This window comes from Amphimedon queenslandica, unplaced genomic scaffold, assembly GCF_000090795.2.
Source record: "Amphimedon queenslandica unplaced genomic scaffold, v1.1 AMPQUscaffold_13335, whole genome shotgun sequence".
Lineage (NCBI taxonomy): Eukaryota > Metazoa > Porifera > Demospongiae > Haplosclerida > Niphatidae > Amphimedon > Amphimedon queenslandica.
Genome location: NW_003546429.1, coordinates 172565 through 182009, shown reverse-complemented (window position 1 = coordinate 182009; position 9445 = coordinate 172565). Strand labels below are relative to the sequence as shown.

The 9445-nt window shown below is 39.6% G+C and overlaps 5 protein-coding genes across 6 annotated transcripts; 3 read left to right on the top strand and 2 right to left on the bottom strand.

Annotated features, from left to right (window-relative positions):
- Positions 1-702: 702 nt before the first annotated feature.
- LOC100637467 (uncharacterized) lies at positions 703-2240 on the top strand. Its single transcript, XM_003387621.3, has 4 exons — positions 703-844; positions 915-957; positions 1034-1139; positions 1225-2240. The coding sequence occupies exons 1-4, from the start codon at positions 721-723 to the stop codon at positions 2083-2085; spliced, it is 1134 nt and encodes a 377-aa protein (XP_003387669.2). The 5' UTR covers positions 703-720; the 3' UTR covers positions 2086-2240.
- A 118-nt stretch (positions 2241-2358) lies between these two features.
- LOC100637341 (charged multivesicular body protein 6-A-like) lies at positions 2359-3577 on the bottom strand. Its single transcript, XM_003387620.3, has 8 exons — positions 3437-3577; positions 3339-3383; positions 3231-3295; positions 3005-3179; positions 2859-2924; positions 2729-2809; positions 2608-2683; positions 2359-2538 (listed from the first exon to the last, which is right to left on the bottom strand). Exons 1-8 carry the CDS (start codon positions 3530-3532, stop codon positions 2489-2491), a joined length of 654 nt encoding a protein of 217 aa, XP_003387668.1. The 5' UTR covers positions 3533-3577; the 3' UTR covers positions 2359-2488.
- A 25-nt stretch (positions 3578-3602) lies between these two features.
- Positions 3603-7093, top strand: LOC109583028 (uncharacterized). 2 transcript variants are annotated; one of them, XM_019998192.1, is made up of 5 exons: positions 3603-3919; positions 5680-6215; positions 6336-6488; positions 6542-6599; positions 6640-7093. In XM_019998192.1, the coding sequence occupies exons 1-5, from the start codon at positions 3625-3627 to the stop codon at positions 6960-6962; spliced, it is 1365 nt and encodes a 454-aa protein (XP_019853751.1). In that variant the 5' UTR covers positions 3603-3624; the 3' UTR covers positions 6963-7093. The 2 variants fall into 2 exon arrangements, with proteins under 2 accessions (XP_019853751.1, XP_019853752.1); XM_019998193.1 differs by having other exon boundaries at positions 6657-6777.
- On the bottom strand, positions 6960-7880 carry LOC105313247 (SPRY domain-containing SOCS box protein 3-like). Its single transcript, XM_011406522.2, has one exon. The coding sequence runs from the start codon at positions 7804-7806 to the stop codon at positions 7093-7095; it is 714 nt and encodes a 237-aa protein (XP_011404824.1). The 5' UTR covers positions 7807-7880; the 3' UTR covers positions 6960-7092.
- LOC100637214 (jmjC domain-containing protein 7-like) lies at positions 7840-9432 on the top strand. The gene is made up of 2 exons (XM_003387619.2): positions 7840-8905; positions 8961-9432. Exons 1-2 carry the CDS (start codon positions 7859-7861, stop codon positions 9354-9356), a joined length of 1443 nt encoding a protein of 480 aa, XP_003387667.2. The 5' UTR covers positions 7840-7858; the 3' UTR covers positions 9357-9432.
- Positions 9433-9445: the final 13 nt, after the last annotated feature.

Here is a 9445-nt window from a genome sequence, read left to right as displayed (position 1 = left end):
GATTTTTATGATTTTTTAAGTTACTTAAAAATCGGGCCAAAGTCCCTGTACTATAGTACAGGGATTTTGGTTAAATTTTGCCAAAAATGAAAAGTAGAGAATTCTCTATTTTTATGATATTTTCTGATGCATATACATGTACTTATGTTGTGTAGAAAGTTTGAGCTGATTCCGATTGAAATTGGATTTTTTACAAATTTTTAAAGTTGCTCCAAAATCGGGCCAAAGTCCCTGTACTATAGTACAGGGATTTTGGCCAAATTTCACCAAAAATGAAAAGTAGAGAATTCTCCATTTTTATTACATTTTCTGATGCATATACATGTACTTATGTTGCGTAGAAAGTTTGAGCTGATTCCGATTGAAATTGGATTTTTTACAAATTTTTAAAGTTGCTCCAAAATCGGGCCAAAGTCCCTGTACTATAGTACAGGGATTTTGGCCAAATTTCACCAAAAATGAAAAGTAGAGAATTCTCCATTTTTATTACATTTTCTGATGCATATACATGTACTTATGTTGCGTAGAAAGTTTGAGCTGATTCCGATTGAAATTGGATTTTTTACAAATTTTTTAAGTTGCTCCAAAATCGGGCCAAAGTCCCTGTACTATAGTACAGGGGTTTTGGCCAAATTTTGCCAAAAATGAAAAGTAGAGAATTCCTTGTTTCTATTACATTTCTTTCTTTATATTTTGATCTTTTGTTCCGTTTGTTAGGCGATGAGGGTTTTCTTTGCCTTGAGGGACTTCACTTTAGAGTTGGAAGGTTCCGAGGAGATGCTCCTCCCCCTCACCCCACGCATTGCTAGTGTCACCACTGAAGACCTGGTACCTACCAGCCAAAGTAATGGGAACCTGTCATTAACATTATTTTAGTTTTTTATTTATTTATTTTATTTATTTATTTTTATTAGGTAGCTGTGATTTGTGCGCTTGCAAAGTTATAATTGGAGAAAAGTAATAATTTATTATTATTTATTATTGTTATTATATTATTATTATTTATTAAATTATTATTATTATTAAATTATAGTGTAACAGACAGGTTCATGTTAGTAACAGAGTCTGAGTTCATGCTATTAGAGCCAGACAAGAACCAACTGGGATATGGCATAGTGAAATTCATTGCATTCCTCCAGGTGAACATACACTTGAGAAACAGCATCATTACTTGGGGATACAGTATGTATTTGATTTATTCTCTTGTTCTTTGTCTCTCCATAGGATGTTGATATTTCCACTGACCCAGCTGATAACTGTGCTCTCTACATCGTTGCCCATCATCGAAGCAAATCTCAAGTTAAGCGTCGTCCAGCACTCACTGCTCGATTTCTCTTTGATGATCACATTCGCTGCCTTGCAACAAGACAAAGCTTACAGAGACGTAAGGATACTCTCAGACACAGTAAGATGGTCATCATTGCTTCTCTTCTCGGTGAGCCACCACCTTCTTCTCCTCATCGGAAGAGAGGAGACAGTCTCACTAGTCCATTGCCTAAAGTTGGGACGCTGCCATTTAATGACACCACGTCTTCTCCTGGTCCTCTCTTACCTTCAGCAAGTCCAAGCACTCATCAACACTCTCTTGCTAACCAGACCCTCAACACTTCAAGTTTGACATCTGATGCCACTGATGGAGCTGCAGTTGGTCACTATGAGCTTGAGAAGTTGGACAGCAGCAAAACAAAAGGAGCAAAAACTGGACGAGAGGAGGAGAATCGAACCCCGTCACCTCACGTTCGTTATGTTCACAAAACTGACACAATAACTCTGTCTTTTGGTGAAACTGTGACTGATTCACCAGTCACAATACTGCCTCCTCTGGAAAGAGAGATTGAGGAAAGTGAAGTAGATTCTGAACTGATGGCTCTGACCGACAGCATCAACATTAATGAAGATGATCAAGATGACAAAGAAGGCAATGGTGATCATAAAGAATATTCTGCTAGTCCTAAGATCACTAGAAGATTAACTCCTCCGCCCACTGTCTTGAGGCAGTATTTACCGGATGAAGATCTGCTAGAACACGACCTTGAATTGCCTGAATCTGTCATAACGCAACAAGTCGATCAGAATCATCCCTAGGCATCAAGGAATCAATTTAGTTCTATTTATATCCATTGCTTGTTTGTTTGTTTGTGCAACGTACAATCAAATTTAATGTGCTGATTTATTACAAGTGATCTACTTTTTGTACCATTATTAATATTATTATAAAATATTATTTTAGTAACTTGCAATTAAGGACACTCATTAATACAGAGGTGTCCTCATTTCAGAGGTACTTTCGTATAGGCTTGTACCAATTGGGACATTACAAAATGTCCTCATTATAAAGGTGCCCCCATTATAAAAGGCTATTGTTGTATAGTGATGATAAAGCAATTCAGATAAACATGTAATCAAGCACACACATTATGGTAATACTGCTATAGAGTTAATAAATTATTAATAACTGCTATAAATAATGGCAGCTCCTGCTCAATTCCTAAGCAACTTCAAGCGCTTGTTCCTTCTTCTTTTCTTTCTCCGTCTCTTCTAGAAACAAAATTATAAAATTGTTTTGAGGTCACAATAAATCAATGCAGCTGCTACTAATAGCAATACCTTCTTCGAGTGCTCCTGGTTCATGTGTTGGTACTTCTGGTATTTCAGCAGTGACAGGTACTTCAGGAATGTCGGCCTTTACAAAAGGATTTAATAATAAAACAGGTTTGACGAGTTATACCGTCAAAATATTCTCCAGTTCAGCCGCAATGGCTTCCTCATCTTCTCCCGTGAGATTCTGACCCAACAATTCGTCAATTTCCTAAACAAAAATACCACACTCTAACTGCCCCACCCATTTCTCCACCCACCTGTTGGTACGCTATAGCGTCTTGTGTCTCGTCCATAATCTTTTCAACATCTTCCAGTGACATGATCTACAGGAGGAGAGACAATCAGTCACATGATGGATGGTCACATGATGGATGGTCACATGATGGATGGTCACATGACTTACCTTGTGCATTTCCTGTAGGCACTCATTCCCTTGTTTCAATCCTTCAACGACTTTCATTTCAATTTGAGTGTATTCCAGGGTTTCAACCATCTGCATCAGGTTATCAATCTGAGTGTCGGTCTTGTCTAAAAGTCCTTCCAAATAACGTTTCTTCTTCAATAATAGTTTGGCACGACTGGAGAGAAAGAGAAGTGTTACAAAGATAAATGGTAAAAGGAGCCATTACTCTTTCTTTCCATCTTGTATTAGTTTCTTTGCTACTCCTTTCTCTCTCTCTATTTGAGTGTTTATCTAAAGAAACAATACACTATTGGGTACACAAACACACACTCACCCTCTTTTGATACTTGTTCAATTCATCTCTTTGCCTTTTAAGTTGCTGTTGGGTTAAAAATAATGATAAATATTATTCAATGCTGGTCTTTCTCTTACCAAGATAGCTCTGTCTTGTTCACTAACACGACTGGGCCCAGCTGGAGGCTCAGAACCACCTCCTCCTCCTCTTAATCTGGCAAAGAATGCTCCCATTTTTCAGACCTTTTTCTTTATAGGCGTGGCTAATAAAATAAGGGCGTGGTTTATTTTTAACCTCGCCCCTCATTAATAGCCCACGTGCTCCCATGATGTCTCAGGACAGTGATGAGACGATGATTCTTGATGGCTCTTGCTCTCCTTCTCTCCTCTCTCAGGGCAGAAGTCTCTTTTATCAAGAGGAGGATGAGGAGGAGGCCTACCATCACCAGCCACTGCCTCTCCCTCCTCAGGAGCAGCTGGAAGAAGAGCAGAATTGTGGTTGTCATGGCAACGATAATGTCCTTCATGAAGAAGGTGCTGATAGTTCACTATTAGCCTGGATACAGAAAGAACAAGAGAATATTGAGAGACAATTTTTTCAAACAGATCAGCTAATATCAGGTAAATGGAAAATTCTCTTCTTTTCATTTTTGGTGAAATTTGGCCAAAGTCCCTGTATAGACCCTATAGGGCGCTAAGTTCTGCAAGTAATTATTGCATTACGGTATCCACCCACACTCATGATTTGGACGGCAAGATACCGTGTAGCTACATGGGGAAACAAGGAACAAGAGGCCTTCGTGGCTTCCAGAGCTTGTTTGAGTGGCAATAAATGCCAGTAACAGTGAAGAATAGAGGATATGCGTGCTAAGTATATTCATAGTTTTTTTAGTACCGTATATCCACCCACACAGTAAATTGGCCGCCATGTTGGACGTCAAGTTTATTAAGAGTTTAATGGGGGAAAACACATTTTCTTGCCTTGCTACCTTCTTGAGGCCTTTTTCGGAAGCTTAGAAAGCATCATGAGGATCTAATGGGGTCTAGTAGTCACCTGAAAGATTGCTATCAAGAAATGCAGAGCGGTTTTCTGGTACCAAGCCTTTTTCTATCATTTCTCCATTGCTGCCAATGGAAAGTTGACGTCCAACGAACTAATTTTTTTTCTTGAAAGTTATTACGGTATGCAATGAATACATTTATTTTGCAATGAATATACTTAGCACGCATATCCTCTATAGAGCCCAGAATGTCTCCTGAGAAAAAGCTTCATTGCACTTGAAGCCACTTGTCCATAAAGGCTGCTTTTGGCCTCCTATCCATTGGTTTTGCCTGGTTTTGCCGTCCAGCAGGAGAATTTCGAAATTTTTTCATTAAAGAATGCGGATAGGATACGGAAGATTACGAATAGTGTCTCATATACGGTATCTATAATTGCTTCTAGAAGTTAGCGCCCTATAGGGTCTATACTGTATAGGGACTTTGGCCAAATTTCGAAGCAACTGTAAAAATTAATGAAGGATCTAATTTTGATCGGAATCAGTTCAAACTTTCTATGCAGCATGAGAACATGTATACGCATCAGAAAACATTACAAAAATGAAAAATTTTCTACTTTTCATTTTTGGCGAAATTTGGCCAAAGTCCCTGTACTATAGTACAGGGACTTTGATCCGATTTTTAAGTAACTTTAAAAAATCATAAAAAATCTAATCTTGATCGGAATCAGTTCAAACTTTCTATGCAACATAAGTACATGTATACGCATCAGAAAATATCATAAAAATTGAGAATTATCTACTTTTCATTTTTGGCGAAATTTGGCCAAAGTCCCTGTACTATAGTACAGGGACTTTGACCCGATTTTTAAGTAACTTTAAAAAATCATAAAAAATCTAATCTTGATCGGAATCAGTTCAAACTTTCTATGCAACATAAGTACATGTATACGCATCAGAAAATATCATAAAAATTGAGAATTCTCTACTTTTCATTTTTGGCGAAATTTGGCCAAAGTCCCTGTACTATAGTACAGGGACTTTGGCCCAATTTTTGAGTAACTGTAAAAAATCTAATCTTGATCGGAATCAGTTCAAACTTTCTATGCAACATAAGTACCGGTACATGTATATGCATCAGAAAATATCATAAAAATTGAGAATTCTCTACTTTTCATTTTTGGCAAAATTTGGCCAAAGTCCCTGTACTATAATACAGGGACTTTGGCCTGATTTTGGAGCAATTTTAAAAATTCAAATTTGATCAGACTCAGCTCAGTCTTTCTACACATCATAAGAACATGTAATAGACATTATACCACACGTGTGTGGTCAATGTACATGTACTGGCCATGGTCTATCATCATAGTCTCTTCTTTCCAGTTCCAGTGCTTGAGAAGACACTGAGGGATATAGAAGGTTCACTAAAGAAAGTGAGTGTCAGCAATCAGAAAGAAAGAAAGGAACTAGCATCATTCTGCAACACTTCAAGTGCTGCTAACAGAGGTGACATAAAGAAGAAACTAATCAGTTTGACAAGTAGACAGAAGACACTGTTGTATTGCTTTAAGAAACAAACCACTCTATCGGATCAGCTAAAACAAGTCAAATCAAATACCGATTCTGCTGTTGCTATGGAAACAAATAATCCTCCAATTGAGGACACTGGTGTTGCTATGGAAACAACTAATCCTGTTGTAGAATCTGTAGCTGCTAATCCTGTCCTCGTCTCCACAGCAAGAGCTGGAGTGAGACTCAAGCCACAATCAGTACCAGGAGCAGCATCACTGTCCCAATCTGAAGGGAGCAGCTCCTTCTCTAGTAATAGTGAAGCTAGTCTGTCTCAACCAGTTCCATTGGATGCACTGATAAGACAAGGGTTTCTAACAATAAGAGACAAACTCACTTGTAACCTAATGGTAAGATGGTAAGAGCTAGTACGTCATGCAAGCTAAGGCATTGGACTACCAGATATATTCATTACTGCATGGTTTCTATCCATTATAATATGATGTACATTTCAATGTAGTATTGTTTAGGGATGTACTTTTGAAGCCTCTATTACTTCAGATGGTCAGCTTGTTGATTCTAGCAATGGTGGCAGGTATCCTTCTCCTCAGTCATGGCAGAATGCTTGCTGGTCTGTCCTGGGGCATCAAAAGAGAGTCAAGAAGATGGCAGCTTACAAGACAGTGAGTCTTTCAGTTGTATAGTATACACATCTTGTGTTGTACTTTATATGCAGGTCTATTGCAGGAATCAATCACTTAGCTCTGTTTGTGAGAGCTATAGTCTGAGACAAAGTAAGTTTCATTAATATAATAATATATTCTCTTAAATCAGTTTCTCTATATAAACAGAAGATGCAAGTCAGCAGTACCAGCTCACAAACTGATCCAATGGGCTACTCCAGTCCTCTTGACTATACTCATAAAAATGATACCTCAGCTACTGCTGCTACTGAGAAACTGCCAGAGATAATCAGACAGTTTGATCTTAATCAGTTCCTTGAAAATTGCAGAGTCCTACCTCACCAGCTACCCAGACAGAGAGACCCTTCGCTGTCTCTTCCAGAGGGTTTCTGGGGCTCCTGGTCATTTGAAACTATCTTATTGTCTCCAGCATACAAACAACTTGAGGCTGAAGTGGATAACTGGATGTTATGATGATGTTTGTAATCAGTGGGTTACATGAAAAACAATACTAACAATAATAATGAGTATGATGGAGTAAGAATGGGCTGATGTACAAGTAAAATGACATCAAAAAAAAAGGGTACACATATTGTCTGTTTTTCTAATAGTAATTGTGATAGTAAGACTTGGGCATTTGATATTCTTTGAATAACAGGTAGGCCTTGAGGTGTGGTGGGACAGGGAGCTTCTCAATTAGCTCTTCATCTTGAACGCAGAGTCTGATAGAGCCTCTACATAAAGCTTTAAGTGAGATCACGGATGAATAACTGTAGGTTAGTTTCATTTGGCATCCTCTTGGTGTAGCACAAATCAACGGATAGAGATCAAGATTCACTGCTATGTTCTGGAAAGCAATACCACAATTCTTCTCATTTAACATGAAAGCAATGTTCCCGTAATACGAGTCGTAATAGAGTCCCATTTTGAGTGGAGCAGATCGCTCAGGCGCTTCAGCATAGTCCCTCGTCTCCCCATCATGGAGTGTCTTCCCATTGTAGTTGAGACCCCAGCTGGAGCAGTCCCGCCCAATGAGAGGAGAGAAGTCCTTAGAGTTGCTCTGTAGTCTGGTGTACTTGTCTCCTAGCCCTATCATTCTTGCTTGACCGTGCAATGGAGGAGACAGTTCCACCTCAAACCAATGCTCCATGTGCTTCAGTAATGGACAGTCTCCTTTTATAGCAAGGCAGCCATTACTTTGTCTGGGGTGAAACACCACAGAGAGCCTGTCCTCTGACAGCACTGCTGGTACCTGCCTCTCTTCTAGACGCCATCTCCAAGCAAAATCTTGGCTTTCTTCCTTTTCTTTTGAGGACATTTTTGTTATGGGCGTGACTTGTTATGCTCTGGAGGCGTGGCTGAGGTTCATAATGCATGCAATGATGGCTGTGAATCTGCTTCATTTTCTTGTGATATTTTGTTGTTTTATTGAAGCCAGGAGTCTCAGAGTCCTCAATAAAACTGAGATAGAACAATTATCAACTACTGGTTGCATATTACTCGGTCTGTCTGATACCAGTCCGTCCCTAACCTCACTCCTGGAGGAAATAGCAAGTGTGTATAAAGAAGAAAAGACTGTTACCATTGCTGCTGGATCACGTGATGACATTACCTGGAACAAACCTGGAAATGGCGGGAAATTTGCAGAAGTAGCTTTCTACAAGTGCCAGCCATTGGACCGCTCCTGTCTCCTCAGTGTAGTCCACAGACCCACAGCTGAGCCGTACACTGGTCCACTGGTCGCTGACCAATTGATCATGTTTTTAAATTATCACTGTCACTCTTACAGGAAGGCAGGCGGTGGATTAGAGTCTGGAGGGATCCTCAGAGAGTCACTGCTAGCTGGACAGTACAGGATATCAGAGAATGAAGAGTCTTGCTCTATTGTGGACTCCTCTTTAACAAAGTCTGAGTTTTTCTGGTCTTTCCTATCGGTTTCACGTCCTGTGGTTATCAGAGACGCGATCAATAAGTGGCCAGCAATGAAGAAATGGAGTATGGAGTATTTACGTGAGAAGTACGGCCTCAAAGAGATACATGTGAAGATTACGCAAGATGGGGTTTTTGAAGGTGTTGAAGCAGCCTCACTTTGGCCTGGGTACTCTGATAGCTGGATACCAGAGCGGGTAAGATCCCAGCTCTCTTTCCCTGAGCTGGTAGTCGTAAGACCTGCCACTGATGAAATGCCTTTTGGTGATTTCCTTGATCTAGTATCACTGGGTCGAAACAAGAGTGGAGCATCCAGCTATCTCGAGTACTCATCCATTCCATCATATCTACCTGCATTAGAGAGTGATATAGAGACTCTCTCGTTTGTTGAGGATCTCTTGGAAAGGAAGCATCTTAATATTTGGCTAAGTGACGGAGATACACTTGGGAAGCTTCATTTTGATCCATATGATAATTTACTGTGTCAGGTAATGCAGTGTATTGTATTGTAATGTAATGAGTTGATTAAAAGTCTCTTTTTAGTTATCTGGTGAGAAGCATCTGACGCTGTTTGAACCTTACGATAATAGGAACTTGTATGAAGCTCACATACCAGAGGCTCTGCTTGGCTATGATAAGAAGAGACGTAAGGTTTTTCGTAAGAACCTCCTTCAGAGTACCTCAATGGTGATGTCTCCAGTGGATATTCTTGATCCTGACTACAAGAGGTTCCCATTGTTTAGGAAAGCAAAGAGACTCCAGTGTGTCCTAAGGCCTGGTGACGTTCTGTTCATGCCAGCTTTTTGGTGGCATGAAGTTCAGTCTTATCCTGACCCGATTCAGCATAGAAACTTAGCTATCAATTACTGGTATGCCATCACTCACTATAGAGCTATTGCAGCTTTTCATTTCCTACAACATTGCATTGGTCATTGGTAGGACTTGCCAAATTATCTTTACTTAGCAAACTCACTGCCAAATCAACTGCTCACATGCTGTAACATGCAAGATTTATACAACCAAACATT

Bases quoted from the DNA above. Each gene is read 5' to 3' on its own strand.
- LOC100637467 (XM_003387621.3), top strand. From the start codon at position 721: ATGAGGGTTTTCTTTGCCTTGAGGGACTTCACTTTAGAGTTGGAAGGT. The intron at 958-1,033 runs GTAATAATTTAT...ATTAAATTATAG, and splicing joins AAAGTTATAATTGGAGAAAA to TGTAACAGACAGGTTCATGT. The intron at 1,140-1,224 runs GTGAACATACAC...GTCTCTCCATAG, and splicing joins AATTCATTGCATTCCTCCAG to GATGTTGATATTTCCACTGA.
- LOC100637341 (XM_003387620.3), bottom strand. From the start codon at position 3,532: ATGGGAGCATTCTTTGCCAGATTAAGAGGAGGAGGAGGTGGTTCTGAG. The intron at 3,384-3,436 runs GTAAGAGAAAGA...TTAACCCAACAG, and splicing joins AACAAGACAGAGCTATCTTG to CAACTTAAAAGGCAAAGAGA. The intron at 2,925-3,004 runs GTAAGTCATGTG...CTCCTCCTGTAG, and splicing joins GCCTACAGGAAATGCACAAG to ATCATGTCACTGGAAGATGT.
- LOC109583028 (XM_019998192.1), top strand. From the start codon at position 3,625: ATGATGTCTCAGGACAGTGATGAGACGATGATTCTTGATGGCTCTTGC. The intron at 6,216-6,335 runs GTAAGATGGTAA...AGTATTGTTTAG, and splicing joins AACTCACTTGTAACCTAATG to GGATGTACTTTTGAAGCCTC. The intron at 6,489-6,541 runs GTGAGTCTTTCA...CTTTATATGCAG, and splicing joins AGATGGCAGCTTACAAGACA to GTCTATTGCAGGAATCAATC.
- LOC105313247 (XM_011406522.2), bottom strand. From the start codon at position 7,806: ATGTCCTCAAAAGAAAAGGAAGAAAGCCAAGATTTTGCTTGGAGATGG.
- LOC100637214 (XM_003387619.2), top strand. From the start codon at position 7,859: ATGCATGCAATGATGGCTGTGAATCTGCTTCATTTTCTTGTGATATTT. The intron at 8,906-8,960 runs GTAATGCAGTGT...GTCTCTTTTTAG, and splicing joins ATGATAATTTACTGTGTCAG to TTATCTGGTGAGAAGCATCT.